The 18125-nt window shown below is 41.8% G+C and overlaps 1 protein-coding gene across 2 annotated transcripts in view; it reads right to left on the bottom strand.

Annotated features, from left to right (window-relative positions):
* MAPKAP1 (MAPK associated protein 1) overlaps positions 1-18125 on the bottom strand; it is a 194490-nt gene that overhangs the window by 105735 nt on the left and 70630 nt on the right. For both annotated transcript variants that reach the window (XM_077283604.1, XM_077283605.1), the window contains exon 5: positions 6979-7151. In XM_077283604.1, coding sequence (XP_077139719.1) covers positions 6979-7151 — 173 coding nt within the window. The remainder of the gene's footprint in view (positions 1-6978; positions 7152-18125) is intronic.

The raw sequence follows: 18125 nt of genomic DNA, 5'->3' as shown, positions 1-18125 counted from the left end.
TTTGTCTTATTATAATGCAGTATGATTTCAGGGTTTTTTTTCCTGTCATTGGCGTCAATACTTCCATCATGATGCATTGTACTCAGTAATATCACGGATTTTTCTTTCTTGGCTTTATAAGACACCATTGTTGCTTGATTGCAGAAACCGAATACACTCTCGTAGATTGTTCGCTGTGCATTGTGCTTCATGATTGGAGGAATTTCGCGGCGGTTTGGCCTCATAGTACCAACAAGTGTAAGTTGCTTTTGAAGCAAAAAGTTGGCCATTTCAAAATTGGTAAAGTAATTATCCATTGTAGTATTTTTTCCTGAATTGAAAATTGGTAGAGCAAGTGTTTTTACTATGTCGGAACATAGGTCTTTCTGGACTGGAGCATCCACACTCTTCCCAGCAATAGCAGAGTCATAAAAGTTCTTCCCCAGCAACAATACAGACAAAAAGACTGAGTATCACATGTAAACCTAGTACAGGCCAAAAAGGCCCCAGGTGCGTGAATATGGGGTAGTCCCAAAAAAAGGTTGTTATACCGAAATGTCTGTAACATAAAAATATATGAATAACTGGAAATTACTAACAACTATATACCTGAGGATTACCTAGATTTTAAAAATTCTAACTAAAGTACTTTTACAGAAAATAGAAAACAAGTAACCTAGCAGGCCTGCGAGTCCCCAGGTATGCGTTCTAGGGTTAAGGAGCTGAAACTCCCAAACCCTTTATCCAATTTTAATGTGGATACCCTCAAATGAAAGCTGAAAGTCTGAACTTCAACGGCATCTGAATTGTTTTGTTTAAAATTCATTGTGGTAATGTCTATAACCAAAATTAGAAAAATGTTGTCTCTGTCCAAATATATATCGACTTAACTGTATATGCTGCAGCCACGTCTCCTGTGATGTATATGCCGCAGCCCCAGCATCTCCTGTGATGTATATGCCGCAGCCTCATGTCTCCTGTGATGTATATGCCGCAGCCTCATGTTTCCTGTGATGTATATGCCGCAGCCCCATGTCTCCTGTGATGTATATGCTGCAGCCACATGTCTCCTGTGATGTATAGACTCCAGCCCTGGAATCTTGTATGTGATGAATACACAACTGTCTCGGGGTCTACTATGTGGTGTATACAACAGTCTCGGTGTCTCTTACGTTAAGTAGTTTACAGCAGTCTCGGTGTCTTCTATGCGATCTATACTGCAGTCTCTGGTTTCCTTTGTGATGTATATACAGAAGTATCGGTGTCCGCTATGTGAGGTATACGGCATAATCTGTTTCTCCTATGTGATCTATATACACCAGTCTGTGTCTCCTATGTTATGTATACTGCAGATCTCTCACTGCTTGAGTTCTATAAATGTTATGTGAGCAGTGAGGAATGTCCCACTGTGAGGAGACCTGCGTTATAATATATAGGTGTGTTCAGTAAAAATGAACTGCTGTAAATTCTTTACAAAACTTATCATTGCAAAGAGTCGCCTGTGCTCCAGACGAACGCAAGTCTAGAAAAGCAGTTACGAGTAGAAACGTCATCCAAACCACCTAACATCACACCCGCACAAAAGAGAAGCAGCTCCAACCAGCACATTAGGGGTGACAATTAAATGATTGACCAAATGTAGCAGGGTAATTTTCAAATTGAAAATTTAGTACAGCCCCTGAATGATGGTATAAATATCCAAATGTCCACTGGCAGAACAAAGGTTCCACAACCCTCGTTTAGACCAATGTGTAAAATCTACCATTAAAAGTGGTTGTCCGTCTTAGAAAACCCATTTTCCAATACCCGATTATGAAATCCTCACTTCTATCTTCAGGAGCGCACCGGTCCCCTACCTCCCCGCTTGCCGGGGAATGGTGAAAATTGACAGCTCAGACCAGCAGCATGGTTGAACCTCTGGTCTGAACTGTGCGTTTTCCACTGCAGTTTTTCCTCTGTAACATTGGAGAAGCTCAGGGACACTGAAGTCGGCTGGATCGAGCACCCCTTACTGCAAAGAGCTTGCGAGTGCACGCTCCAAATCTAGGAAACAGGCCACCTCTGACAGACTGCAGTGGAGGCATGTAACACTAAACTATAGAATTAAAAAAATAAACCCTTCATTCTTGTGAACGGAGAAGATTTATAATATGAGGTATATTGCAATGTTGCTTTTTTTTCCAAGCACTTTGCAAGTTCAACCATTTATGATCATGACAAAACCCCTTTAATAAAGAGTTGTTCGTGGTTCAATATCAATACCTGTAAGCTACAGCATGTGGGAACGCTACAAAGAGTCACTCACTATGGAGAGCTCAGAAAGTTGATGTATTAAACACACAGGCCATTGATTTTCAATTGAATGGTGTAATGCTTCATTTCCCCTGTGGAGGCACTGCTGGGAAATTGAATACTTGTTCTTGGATTTCCCCACCAATCAGGCCGATTGCTGGAAGTCCCAGCAGAAAAACAAACAAACAAACAAAAAACAGTGGTTTATTGTCAGGGGACCCTTCTAAGAAAAAAATTACTGAGCAAATCAATGAATTGTACAAACCCTTAAGATCTAGGGAAAAAATTCTCCGATACACAGAATTCATTTTTTTTGTTAATTTGCTTCCTAAAACTACCGTATATTCTAAATAGTCTGCATTAAACATTTTTACATGCTGCTGTGTTGTGTCTGTAAGTTCTTTATTAACCGTAGCAGAGTGCTCTCCAAAAATGCTTCACATTCATCACAGCTCATGTGCCTGATGAGACAATAGTAGGGTGGGGAATGCGGTTGTACACAGATCTCCAGGGTGAACAGAGGGAGAAAGCATGTACAGTCTCATGGAGGGCAGAGAAAACATACCATAAAAAAGAACGAATAGTGCAAAATACTATGAACTCACACAATTTAAAGATACAATTAAAAAATAAATATGCAATTTAAAGATTTGCTGGTAAGTCAGTATATGGAAAGGATTGCCGATGCTTTGGTTTGTCTGAAATCTTGATCATGGCATATGTCCTATGGTTCATTGGAAATACAGGAGCTGGTTATCCCTTTATCTGCTATGAATCATATGCCATGTTCTAGGTCTGGGAAAAAACGAAACAGTGACAGTCCTTTCTATTTCTTTTAATATGTTGACTTACCAATAAATCTTTACATTGCATGAGTGAGTGCCATAGTGTGTTGCACTATTGTTTGGAGGTATGTTCCCTACTAAAGAGCACCACAGTCCTCTAGCTATGAGTGCCGACCAGAAATTTTGATTAGTAGAAAAAGAAGAGAGCACGTGAAGACGAAATAAGTGCAGGATAGAAGCTGTGCAGATATATAGGCTACTGAAGATAGCAGCACCCACACAGATCTCACTGTCACGGGTGTGTCAGAGTCTGCAGACAGTCGCACTGCATCTGGCTGTAGAAGGTCTCTGCGGTTGGCTTTGCAGACGTGTTCATAATCCTTCTGATTCTTGGACCCAGTGGCAACCTCCCCCCGGCTCTAATTGACACACCTGGACTGGGTGTTATAGACTTCCTGTCTGCTTCTGGGAATCGCCGGTGATATTTCCATTTCCCTCTGTTGAGGCTTGGAGCTATAACAGTTGTCTATCCTCCGCTTTGGTGTTTGGAGGACGTCTGTGTTACCTCTCTAAGTCTACTCAAGATAAGTGTTGCCTATGATTGTCCATCCCAGCTGTCTTTAGTTGTAGTGGGGAGCGACTAGTGCTCACCTCATCCTTCCCTAAGCAGGGTTTATTGCCAGGGTCAGGCAGGGATTAGGTTCCTGCTCGGCGATAGGTGCAGAACCTATATAGGGACGTTTAGGGCAGACAGGGTGACTTTAGATCTGCCTAGGCGTCTCCACTCCACCCTTCCCTAGTATTTGGGCTCCTTGCCCTCTTTCCTTCGTGTTGCACTTAGTCTTCCCACACTGTGCGTGACACTCACATCTTGCCTATATTACTGGGAAAGTCACTCCAACAAATGAGAACTCTGAAACTTGGATCAGGCTAAAAAATATATATCAAGGGTCTGAAAATGAATGAAGGCATGAAAATTGCAGAATGAAACTTCGAGAAAAAAAAATTATCTACAGGTATCTGGAAACTTATGTAAAAACTGAAAAGGTTTATAGCCTTTGATGGCAGATCTTACCGCCATAAAGCACCTATAATAATTATAGTTATGTCCATGGATAGGTAGCCTTCAGTACTCTTGCTATAATGAAACTACAACTCCCAACATGCCCCGATAGCCGCCTGAAAGCATGCACAGCGTGTCCGTGAGATTTCTACATTTCTATCATCATGTTGACAGACATATTTATTACTATATTGTTTATTTCACGGTCAATTTCCTTCCACCGCTTCTCCCTGGGGTGCCTGCACCCGATGACATAATTAGGGCCGGACATAAAAATCCACACATATATGACGTTACAATCGCTGAGCATAATAAAACATTAACATATAATCAAAGGACACAAAGCGGCAATTTTATCAACACATCTTTCTTGCATAAAGATAAAAAAAAAAAAAAGGCTGCTGTCCCTTTAAATCACAATAGATGCGAAAGTATTTGTAATATGACATTCATGTATTTTACGATCCACAGCCTAAAACGCGTTAATGTTGTCACAGGCAGCGCTAATATTCATTGCACATAACCAGGGACCTCTGCTCACAGCGGCGCTCAGACTCCCCCTTTTAGAATCTCTAGTTTTAATTGCATGATTGATGTGGAAATTAATTAATCTCAAAGTGCATGCTAATTGTTTAATTGCTCGCTTGATCTATATGGATCATTTTCGGGAATTAAAAGTAGCTGATTTACTCTGGCTATTGATTGAATGTGGCACTGAGTTATTTTGCTTGCTACCTGATTTGAAATTCCCTCAATTAATTCCCAAAACCTTTTGCTTCGGAGGCGGCAGGGTGAGTTTGCCCCTTCTGGCTGATCTATACTAACTTGTCATGCTTAAGAGATATTTATTATTAGATCCGGCAAGTAATAATGACACATTAATATTAGCGGAGGCTGTACATTTCTACAGAATGGATTGCCAATGTGGAATTAAAACCGATATATTTGTCAGTATCAATTTTCTGAAATTCTATGGTGACCTGGGTGCGCTAATGAATGGCGTTCCCTGCTCGCACAGCCGGCTCGCCAGTAGTCATTGTCAAGGGAAAGTGCTCCGCCACCATAGCTCAGCTTTTACTTTAACTTATGTAACCCTACCGTGGAGGTAATTATTGATAGCGGAGTAACAGCTTTTAATTCATTGACTGGTTATTTTTCCGTAGGGTAAAAAGAATTGTGAGGGAACCCCCCTCTCTCTATCCGAAACAATGGATGTGAGTCAGTGCAACCTGGTACTCGCTGGCTGGTGAAGCAGCATGGCAGCCATCTGGGATGGCATTTGTAGGCAGCAAGGTGAATTTACAGGTTACTTATTCTATAATGGATGAGTATGGTTTAGTAAACTCAAGTCTGGAGTAAACACTGGTTATAAAGAGGGTCTCTAACCTGGAAGAGCCAGCCAGTCCAAGAAGTAAGTGAAGTCAGACATCTGCATTACTCGCGTGAGGATCGCATCGTAGTCCTTGGACTGGCTGGAGCCTCTCTTTATCAGAGTGTGACAGCATGGATTTCTATGCATCTGTCACGCTCAAGTCAGGAGAGCAGATGGCCAGTCCGAGGATTGCGATACGATCCTTGCGCGAGTAATACAGCCGTCCTTAGAGTTGAGCAAAATGTTTACCCAGACCAGAGACCTGCGAGCCTCCTCCTTCCCGCCAGAATCCCTGGGGCCTCTGCTGATTAGTGGACCCGATACGACATTATGCAAGTGTTGCGCCGCAACAAAGAAACTGCACCATGCCTACTAATCAGAAGAAGTATGCACAAAAAGAATGGAGCACACTCAATGTCCCACCAATCATGATAAAAAGGTTATTTTATTGAAATAAATCAAATGTACAAATAATAATAATTAATATACACATTACAATGAAGACCCAAAAACATCCCCTTTGAAAACGCTGGACCGCAAAAAGCGCGTCAAGGGCATCTGGGAAGCTGTGGGAGTAACCCCTACTCACTCATGGGTAGCATGTGGATATAATTGCAGTTGTTCTGGGCTCATGATGGGTATGTTACCTATATATGTAATGACGCTGTTTTGATGGGTTTAGCCATTGAACTCTGCGTAGTATGACCACAATCATGCCTATGCCTTGATGGGATACACTTTATCTCTCACTCCTTCCCTAATCATTGCCAGTTTTCTCTTTGTACCTCCTGTTTTTGGGTCTTCATTGTAATGTGTATATTAATTTGTACATATGATTTATTTCAATAAAATAACCTTTTTATCATGATTGGTGGGACATTGAGTGTGCTCCATTTTTTTTGTGCATATTGTATTTGGAAGCAGTCCTTTTCAGCTATTTTTTCTGGGGTTTACGATGGGGGAGTGATATTTGTTCAATCTTGGCCACAGTATTATATTGTGCTTGATGACGTTTGTATTGAATAATCAGAAGAAGAGCAGGGGATATCGGCAGGTAAGAGAAGGACTGCAGGGCTCTGGTCCACCGATCACAAACTAACATGGTCGCTGGACTCGGGTCCTACTGTATAAATTTTTTTTTGCTCAATTCTAAAAGAAATATCTCTGGTTTCATAAGGCACAATGAAATGTTTCATGATCTTTGCCAAAACGTTCCCTTCCAGAGTCTCAGACAAGAACAGTCTTCACTTCTTTGGCAGCCACTGTTGTGTTTACTAGGTGTCTGCGACGTCAAGATGAAAGTTAATACCCTAGTCTCTAGGGACCTGCCAAGACGTGCCAAGGATGTAGGCAGCAAAATTGAACCCGGTCTGGCTACCCTAGAGGACCAGACTGGAAGCCGTAACAGGGCAGCGCAAATCTACTGGCCGTTGACCCAACAAATAAAATTAACTATTATTATTCGTAATGATAAAGTGGTTGGTTACTTTAGTTTTGGTTCCCGTCCTTCCGTGGTGTACTGCCAACAGATGAGACCAATGAGGTCATGGACCTTGGCATTGGCAATCGTCACCACAGTCATGGGCAGCATCTTGTCCTGGCTAGATTGCATCGCGAGATATACATCTATCTTCTTGGTGGCAGTGGTTCCCACGTGACCCTAGATAAAAACAAACACAAAAAGTTATGTGATCCAAGACTCTCACCTAATTTGCCCGGAAATATTTAATAAGGAACCCGTTCACCAGGTTTTGCCTATATAAACCATGTCCACCACCTTTAAGCCCTCTTTAATAGCAAACCTGCAACTCTCGATATCAGCCCAGGTGCCCGGCATACCTCCAAAAATACCTTTTAAAAATGTCCCAGGCTGTAAGTTAATCGTTGGGTGCCTCCGGACCGGTGCCTCCTCTGTTCCCGCAATCGCCTCCTTTCCAAGCTTTACTGATACGGCCAACGCGCCCCAATTGTCCATCTCTCGCACCCGCACAGTAGGGAACAAGACCTGCGCAGGCAGGAGTGTCAAACAGGCCGTGTGGACGATATTGATGAAATCATCCACGTCCATCAAACCAGGGGAGGCGGCGACTGCAGGCAAAAAGGAGACACCCGAACACGGTCCGGAGACGCCCATTGGACTGCTCAATGATTATGAGCATACAGTCCGGGACCATAATAAAAGGCATTTTCGGAGGAATGTAGGGGAAGCTGGTTTCCTTGATAAACCTAGTGACCTGCTCCCTTTTACATCTGAATTGATCTTTAATAACTCGATAAAAGTCTTAGACCCATCACAAGACACTTTTCAATCAGGCCATGAGCTACTGTTGATGTAAAGTAATGAATAGGTTAAAAAGAGTCGAGACCGCCATGGCAGCACACCGGGATTTGCGGCTTGCACTACGTTCTAACTACTTGGCGGCGGTGACTTTATTTGCTTGTACTCGGATGACTATCGACAATGCCAGCTTTTGTGTTCTGCGCCTGTCGCCTTTGTTCTGTGCCGTTATTTATGTCCGAAGATGATATCACGCTGTGAAATAAAGTGCAAGGCTCCTTTTTTTTTTTTCCACCCCTCCTTTACTTTACGGGCTTGTAAATAAACTTGCATCGGGAGTAAGCGGGTTCATTAGGGATCTGTACATTAAACCGAAGGAAAACAGCCACATAAAAATTGATTTGTTGCTCATCTACATGAGCCAAACAAGGCTGCATTTTTTTTTCTTTTTTTTAACTCTTTCCGGCAAATAAATGGCGGGTAGAGGTAGAGGCCTAACGAGACTCGCGTTAATTCCTTGTTAATGACTGAGCACTAAAGGCGGAAATATTTACAAGCTCGGGACAACATTTACGTATTCCTGCATAGTTTTACATGAATATTAGGTGTTATGGATCGCCCAGTGCTACGCTAACAGGCTGGATTCATCGAGTACAGATTATACGGTTATAGGCAGAAAGCGGTGAAGCCGTCGGCCATTAAGGCCCCGGTGACCTCATCATTTCCTTACTGAGGCGACACTTCTGGGTAATGTTTTACAAGAACAGTGTATATAGAATAGATCATTATTTTAGGTTAGGGAACAGCATAAAAGGCAATTCCCCAACATAAACACATTATAAGAGTGGTCTAGGCTGGCCATACACATTAGACGGCTGTCAGACGAAAAGTCTGTCTGATCGACATCACTCCTGACCATCATTTGGCCGATGCCCCCGTACACATAAGACAGTCAGTCGAATCGGTCGATATTGGCGGGTTCGGCCGACATATGTGTATGGCCAACTTCACTGGGGGCGGCTGCAGGTAGATGAGATCAACCCTCCCGCTCTATTCCCTCAAGTCTCTTTGAAGTTCTGGATCTCAGGATCGGTGATCGGTTAAATGATCCCCTTATTCCATGGATAGGGTATAACTTCCAAACTTGTGAATACCCCCTTAACCCAGTCTTTTTTTTATCCCCTTTTGTCTCATATTACAATTAGAGAAATATACAAGAGGAATCATCTCTGTGTGTCCAAGGAACTCGACCATCTCCCCACTCCAGCTCTTTACTGTTCTGCGTCTTTCTGCAGCAGGAGAGTCCCCCCTTTTTATTTCTATGCAGTACGATAAAAAAACATAAAATAAAATGTTAAAAAACGGTCAAGCCCTGCCTCCTCTTAAATAAAAGGTTTAGCAAGGGTAAGAATAGATCTGCAGAAAATTAACTCCTGTGTTAATCTGCAGGATTTCCAGGGATGTGGAGTTGGACCCCATTTTGGTGGAGTCGGAGTTGGAGTCGGTGTCATGGAAATTGAGGAGTTGGAGTCAGAGGTTTGGCTTACCGATTCCACAGCCCTGTCAGAGCCGTGGAGTCGGAGTCGGAGACCATTTTGGCTTACCGACTCCATAGCCCTGATTTCTACAAGTCTGGCAGCTTTAGCATCCAGCAGAAAATCCTGCAGCAGCGGCAACGAGGGCGGCTATATTTCTTGTTTAATTTAAACATTTATTTCTAGGTTTAGTGTTCCCACAATGCGGTGTAATAATAATCGTAAGACGTAATGGCATATCGCTAGGATAGAACATTACTCCCTGATTGATGGGACCTGACCTCCGGGAACCCGCAAATCACAACAATGCTCCTGTACTGGATAAAAGCAAGAACAATAAGGTAGTCAGGCGAGTAGCTAGCAACTGCGTCTTCTCAATGCTACAAGTCGGGTTTGCACAGCAAATACATATTATAATATATATATATATATATATATATATATATATATATATATATATATATATATGTATACAGTTAGGTCCATATGTATTTGGACAGAGACAACATTTTTCTAATTTTGGTTACAGACATTACCACAATGAATTTTAAACAAAACAATTCAGATGAAGTTGAAGTTCAGACTTTCAGCTTTCATTTGAGGGTATCCACATTAAAATTGGATGAAGGGTTTAGGAGTTTCAGCTCCTTAACATGTGCTACCCTGTTTTTAAAGGGACCAAAAGTAATTGGACAGATTCAATAATTTTAAATAAAATGTTCATTTTTAGTACTTGGTTGAAAACCCTTTGTTGGCAATGACTTCCTGAAGTCTTGAACTCATGGACATCACCAGACGCTGTGCTTCATCCTTTTTGATGCTCTGCCAGGCCTTCACTGCGGTGGTTTTCAGTTGCTGTTTGTTTGTGGGCCTTTCTGTCTGACATTTAGCCTTTAACAAGTGAAATGCATGCTCCATTGGGCTGAGATCAGGTGACTGACTTGGCCATTCAAGAATATTCCACTTCTTTGCTTTAATAAACTCCTGGGTTGCTTTGGCTTTATGTTTTGGGTCATTGTCCATCTGTAGTATGAAATGACGACCAATCAGTTTGGCGGCATTTGGCTGGATCTGAGCACACAGTATGGCTCTGAATACCTCAGAATTCATTTGGCTGCTTCTGTCCTGTGTCATATCATCAATAAACACTAGTGACCCAGTGCCACTGGCAGCCATGCATGCCCAAGCCATCACACTGCCTCCGCCATGTTTTACAGATGATGTGGTATGCTTTGGTTCATGAGCTGTACCACGCCTTCGCCATACTTTTCTCTTTCCATCATTCTGGTAGAGGTTGATCTTGGTTTCATCTGTCCAAAGAATGTTCTTCCAGAACTGTGCTGGGTTTTTTAGATGTTTTTTAGCAAAGTCTAGTCTAGCCTTTTTATTCTTGATGCTTATGATTGGCTTGCACCGTGCAGTGAACCCTCTGTATTTACTTTCATGCAGTCTTCTCTTTCTGGTAGATTTGGATATTGATATGCCTACCTCCTGGAGAGTGTTGTTCACTTGGTTGGCTGTTATGAAGGAGTTTCTCTTCACCATGGAGATTATTCTGCGATCATCCACCACTGTTGTCTTCCGTGGGCGCCCAGGTCTTTTTGCATTGATGAGTTCACCAGTGCTTTCTTTCTTTCTCAGGATTTACCAAACTGTAGATTTTGCCACTCCTAATATTGTAGCAATTTCTCGGATGGGTTTTTTCTGTTTTCGCAGCTTAAGGATGGCTTGTTTCACCTACATGGAGAGCTCCTTTGACCGCATGTTTACTTCACAGCAAAACCTTCCAAATGCAAGCACCACACCTCAAATCAACTCCAGGCCTTTTATCTGCTTAATTGAGAGTGACATAATGAAGGGATTGCCCACACCTATCCATGAAATAGCCTTGGAGTCAATTGTCCAATTACTTTTGGTCCCTTTAAAAACAGGGTGGCACATGTTAAGGAGCTGAAACTCCTAAACCCTTCATCCAATTTTAATGTGGATACCCTCAAATGAAAGCTGAAAGTCTAAACTTCAAGTGCATCTGAATTGTTTTGTTTAAAATTCATTGTGGTAATGTCTATAACTAAAATTAGAAAAATGTTGTCTCTGTCCAAATATATATGGACCTAACTGTATATATATATATCTCTCCTGTTAGGGTTTGGATCATTAGGTTTAGTACTGGTCTAAGTTAAACTATCTTCTGAAGTGTCTATGCGTAACAATGTATCATGTTAATCTTATTAAAATGGTTCTGATGCCCAAAATATTATATGTTCTTCATAATGCGCCAGTTTGGATCCCACGTGGGAAATTTCGTCAGATCAATGGCATTTTTAGAAGTTTGATATGGGGGAAGAAATATTCACGTATTAGCCTGGAGACGCTTCAGCGACCCAAGGAAGATGGTGGTTTGGCTCTGCCCAACCCCGAACTATTTGAAGGGTTGGGAACGGGTGGCGTCTTCAAATGCGGTACAAAAATTGATGGAGGGGTGACAGGCAGGCGCCCGGTGGTGCAGTGTTTGAAGGATGGCTCCTTGGGAGCTTTGGGAAAATTATATCCAACCATGTTTCTGATAAGTAAGTTGTGGAACAGACTGAAGCATATTCGGGGAGTTACGGGCTTGACTAGATTTACACCGCTATGGCTTAATAATAATTTAGTGGAATTTGCGGCTCTGGGGGTGCTGACGGAGTGGCAGGCAAAAGGAATCTGTTATGTTAGTCAGATAGTTCAACAACGAGTATTAAAATCATTTTCCCAGTTGCAGGGAGAATTCGGGCTAAAATCTTCTGGGGAATATCAATATACTCAGATGAGACATGCTTTTGGAGCTCAAAACAGGGGCACTGGACTTAGAATTCAAGAAGACATTGTATTGGAATATGTATGTGGTGACGGGACTACAAGGGGAGTTATTTCCACTCTGTATAAAGACCTATTGCATACACATTTGTTGGATTTTCCTATAAAAGCGAGAGCTAAATGGGAGAGAGATCTAGGCCCAATGGACAATGAAACCTGGGAGTCGGTGCTGGAGTGGGTTCCACGAGTTTCATTAAGCGAGCCGTACAGGCTTTCGCAGCTTTACGTTCTGCATAGAGTCTATAAGTCTCCGGAAATTATGCATAAAGCGGTGCTGCGTGCTGACTGAGTGCCCGAGATGTAGGACTGAGAATGCAGGAATATACCATATGATGTGGACGTGTCCAAGACTGGCTGGTTTCTGGTTGGTGGTTCTGAGTAGAGTGGAGGGTGCGTATAGATGCAGGGTTCCGAGAGATCCGATTGTGTGCTTGCTGGGATATATGGATGAAATTGGAGTGGAAAATGCCTGGAAGATAGCAATCGCTAGGCTATTATATATGGCTCGGAAAGTGATAGCACGGAACTGGATTAAGGAGGATCCGCCTGCTAGGAGAGAATTCCTTCAATATGTAAAACATGGTCTTGAACTGGAAAAGGGGGTTTACAAGAGACGCGGGAAAATAGAAACGTTTGATAAAATGTGGTCTCCGTGGTTGGAGTTGGGATAGTGGATAAAATGAATGGGGAGCAGAGGGCCTTTGAATGGTGGAAGTTAGTAGATGTATAAGCGGTCACAACTGAGATAAGTGGGATGGAGAAACATTAATGGCAGAAATAGAAGTTTCTATGAGTTGAGCTGTCCTTTGGGAGGGGGGACGTTGGGATTGTTGAGGTTGTTGGAAAATGAGAAAATTTGTATGTAACAATTTGAAAGGTTATTGGACTGTAATGTTTTTGTTTATTCTTAATAAAAACCTATTTAAATTTAAAAAAACAAACAATGTATCATTAAGGGAATCTGCAGCCAGATATATTATTTTCAAAGGCGTTTCAGAAGAGATATACCTTGAAGATCTGGTCTGGGACCATAGGGAGAGACAAAACTAGTCCAGCTTCGCCCCTGCCGGCTCTTCACAGCGCTACTGCAGGTGATTGACAGGTCTCTCCGTATGCACACGAGATAGAGATCTGCAGAAGCACTGGGAAGAGCTGACCAGGGGATCTTCAATCATACAGCCCAGCTGCCATTAATGATTGACAGAATGAATAACACGTTCCATTTAAAGTCAGCTTTACTTTTGGCTGGCTTGTCTAATTTTGCACCAAATTTATCAAAATGTGTTTCAATGAATTAGACATCTTTATCTATAACAATTCCGTGCCTAAAGCAGTTTTGGAGTGAGAATTCTGATTTACTTATTTTTTTAAGTTGCTATCCATATATCTAGCTATTTGCATAGCTCTCATCACACCCGCTTTTTAAAAGTGGCAAGAACAGTGAAACTCCTAAAAAAAGTTTGCAACTTTTTGATGCCGGAACGTTGGCTTGATAAATTCCCATCTATATTTGTTTGACATTTTGGATGGAGAAATAATTTTTAGATTTCAGATGAATCTTTTGGTTTTGGAAAACCTCTGTCCTCCTATCTGCAGTTTGTTTTAAAATCACAAAAAAGAAAAACAAAAAAAACAATCAAACTGATCTTTTACTCACTCACCCCAGATCTAGTGCCGAGTCTCTGCCACTGCTCCAGGTGTCTGCTATTGTCTGCAGCGCTGATGTAACATTAACAACAGCGCTGCAGCCAATAACTGAGCTGAGCCGCTGCGGGAGTTGACAGCATGAGCTGCTGAGCTCACTGATTGGCTGCAGCGCTGTTAATGTTACATCAGCGCTGCAGACAATAGCAGACACCGGGAGCTGTGGGGAGACTCCGGATCTGGTGCAGAAGTTTGTGTAGCGTATTTGGCGATTTTACCCATTGCAACTGGGAAAATGTGCAGGAAAATCCACAAAAATCTGCCAATAATTTATTACTTGCCAATAGATTTCTTTGTATTATGTCCGTCCTTTTAGAAGATTTATTTTGGACCCTTTTAAGCCATTTGTTACTTATTCCTGTTTCTGAGAAAGCAGGGTGCTACTAACATCCCTGATCCCACTGGATTCGCCACCCACCTTGCCCAGACACAACTATTCTCCTGCCCTAAAAAGTGGTATTCCCAACATTAATCAACGGATATGGTCAGATAGGTCTTGTAAAAACAAGCACTTTTGCAATTTACTGTATCTTAAAATTTGCAGCCGTTCTTGAGATAATAATACTTTTCTTTTGTTTACCGATCGTTTCCTTGGAGACCGACCACTGCTGCTGTCTATCTTGTAAACCCTGCAGTGGGATTATGCTGTAACAGTGTTGTCTAGAGATCCTGGCCAGTTCCAAATGGCATAGAAAAGAGCTGGTAAGCACAGCGCATGTTTTGCAGTCTAGCATTGGTGGTCGGTCTCCGAAGCAACGAATTGTAAACAAAAAGAAAAAAGTGTTAATATCTCAAGAATGGCTGACAATTTTAATATGCAGTAAATTGCAAAATTGCTTGTATTTACAAGATCTATCCGATGATACCCATTTAGACAAATGGGATTAGCCCAACACTCTATTCACCATTGAAAAATAATAAAACACAACAGTAAGTACTTTTTTCCATAAAATAAAACTTAAAACAGTAATATATATCTGTAACAGAATGTCGAAACTTTTCCATTTTAAGTCATTAAAACTGCTTTTGAACATCCATAAAGGGAATCGCTTTGAAAGGAGGGCATAGATCTATGGGGCACCCCCCTCTCCCCCATGGAAATTTCTGGACGTCTGGCAGGATTTAATGAAAGTCCACCGGGGGAACGTGTTCTTTTTCTCCATTACCGGCTGATGGGTCTTGTGGAAAGGTTACGGTGTAGTCATTAACATGCTCCTAAATTATAAGGCAAATTTGGAGCACTCTTGAAATGACCTCGAAGACAATTTAATTCTAGACTTGCTGGGAAAGTGCTCGGCTAATGCGACACGGCTCCGACCGCTGCGGCATGACAGCGAGGAGCGCTTTTAGGGGTGGGGAGGGGAACGTATGTATAAATATACATAAAACGTGTGTACTTCAGTGTAAAGAGGTGGATAATAAGATTGCATCGGGCAGACACAATATTAAACAGCGCTTGGTTGACAAACTGGGAAATTTGTAATTTTTTTTTTTGTCAGGGGTACATGTATTCCCAGAATCAGCCGCTCCGCTAGATGTTAAAGGTCTGCATGGATTAGCGGAAGGTTTCAGGAAAAACCTTATCGGAGACGTGCGATTTCCAGGCAGATCCAATCATTTGTTATCAATTAGGACTGTGCATGGGAGAGGGAAGCCGACGTGGCTCACTACCGCGGCTATTATTTAATTATGGGGCCAGATGGTTTAAGGCTCCGCTAGGCAGAATCTGCCGCGGGAAATACTTTATCTCCATTGCAATCATCACTACAACATCAGCTCCGGGGCTGAACGAACGCTCAGGTTTTATTCCTGGTGAAGAAGTTAATTACGTACAAAAAAGGAAAGAGGAAGGAGAGATTGCATTTCCCAAAAAAAGTCACATTGTATTCTTACCGGCTCCAGTAGTCAAAAGGTATAAAAAAAAAAAACAAAGAGAAAAATCGGAACGGCAGGCGCCAATCAGAAATCCATATACAAAGAGTGGATGCAAAGGAAAAATCGGGACGGCATGTGACTAAAAGAAATCCATATACAAAGAGTGGATGCAAAGATGGCAGCAACAGGTCATCTACAACTGCACTTACCCCCATAAGGTCAGAGCAGGGCTTAAAAGAGTTGTTCACCTTAGGGGACATAGGGGACATTTTTTTTTGTCATTGCAGCCAACTAAAAATCATTTTTTGCAATTGGGTTTCATTAAAAATTTTGCACCGTTTGCGCTCTGCGCTGTAAAAACTATTGGTGGTTGCAGAAGGAGTTAACTGAGAATCAGTCAGTCAGCCTTCCATGACTGTCTGACTGAGTTTGTTCATCTTTTATCCTTTTTAGGGCTCACACTCAAGTCCAATTTTTCCACTTATGAGAAAATCCAACCAGGGCTGTGGAGTTGGTAATCCAAATCTCCGACTCAGACTCCTCAATTTCCCCGACTCCACCAAAATGGGCTCCGACTGACTCCACGACTCCAACTCCACAGCCCTGAATCGAACCAATTTATCTGATCATACTTTGATCCAAGTGTGGCCAGTTTTCCTCATACGTGGAGACAATTTTTTTTCTGAAAGCCCCTGAAAATCGGACGGCACTCAAATGTCATCCGAGTGTGGTCCCATTTTTTTTCATGGACCTGTTGCCTTCCATTGCCAATTTTGATTGGAACCCCAGATCAAAATTGGACAAGCCTCCGCGATTCCCTGCAGACCGCTCGATCCGTGAAAAGTCACAAACATGTGAACGGTCCTATAGACCATCACAGGTTTGAGCGCTATCCAGGAAAAACACGGATAGCACTTGTAGGTGAAAATCAGACATGTGAATGAAGCCATTAATCTCTTGATTAATGACCACAGACTACATCAAAGTTGAACATGCCGGGAAACAAAGAGCGTAGAATAGCAAAACGGTGCAAACTTTTTAGTAAAAACCCAATAGAAAAAATTAGCTTAAGCTTCAAATACATGCATATAAGTAGAAAAAAATGGTCTAAAAACATGGACAACCCCTTTAAGGAAGTGGCTCTTATAAGGTAATAGGAAAGCTCCTTTGCCTGCAAAATATTTTCAGGTATTTATTCAATGCATTGAAAATTTAATTTTTTCGTAGGGTAATAAAAATATTATCCAGATTCTAAGTATTAATAGCATGAGTTTATTTCTGCAGAAATACCAAATCATGGTAATGTAAAGAAATAATGCTTCTGTCACCCAATTCTTTTTTTTTCATTAAATAAGGGAATCTGTCAGTAGGATCAACCCTCCAAAGCTGTTCATATGGGCATGTAGGTCATAGAAAGCTGAATAAAATGACACCTTGCTATCTGTGATCCAATGTTTTATTCCAGAGAAATCTATATTTTTCTTAATGTAAAAATGAGCTGTTAAGATCTATGGGCCGAACATGGATCTTCCCGAGAATCTGCCTCGAGAGATTATTGTAAATGACGGAGTTACCAGTGTGAGACATGTAATAACTGACAGTGCGCTCTCCTGATCTCACACTGGTAACTCCACTTTTCATTTACAATGAGCTCTGTAGGCAGATTCACAAGGAGATCTATGTCCGGCCCATAGATCTTAACAGCTCATTTGCATATTAAGAAAAACATGGATATCTGTGGAATAAAACATAGGATCAGATATCATGGTATTATTCTATTCAGCTTCCTATGACCTACATGCCCATATAGACAGCTTAAGAGGGGTGAATCTACTGACAGATTCCCTTTAAATGCATGCATAGCATAAAAATAAAAAAAAAGTAAAAAAAATTGTATAGGAGCTCCTCAGTCCCCTGTGAGAAATGTTTTTGGAGGAGTGAAGAATTGGGCCTGTTAAAACGTAGACCTCCAGATCCTTTCATTCTCCTACTTAAATATCAGCTGGAAACCTTGGTGGACAGCATTTTGGATTGGTCCGCACCCGACCCGGGAGGCCTCACCCCAATTTTCTCTCCAGCTCCATAGCGGTAAGCTAGTAAGTGACAGCAGACAAGACATGATAAAATAAATGTCATTGCTTCACTTGTTCCCTCTCATTCAAGCCTTTCCCCCCATAATTTAGTACGAGTGATTTCCACATTCGCAGATTCTCTAATGACACAAATTGGCTCAGATGTCGGCGTGATGTATTAAATAAATATTCCAGCCTTGCATACGATTGTGCTAATTAACTAACGGAGTCGAGGACTTTCTCGATGGAAATAGAGGGGTATGGAGGTACAGGTGCTGCCGAAACCTGATTCCCATTCCAGCTGTCAAAAGGAA

This window comes from Ranitomeya variabilis, chromosome 2 (genome assembly GCF_051348905.1).
Source record: "Ranitomeya variabilis isolate aRanVar5 chromosome 2, aRanVar5.hap1, whole genome shotgun sequence".
NCBI classification, from domain to species: Eukaryota; Metazoa; Chordata; class Amphibia; order Anura; family Dendrobatidae; genus Ranitomeya; species Ranitomeya variabilis.
Note: the sequence above shows the minus strand (reverse complement) of the source record. Positions and strands in the feature narration are given on the sequence as shown.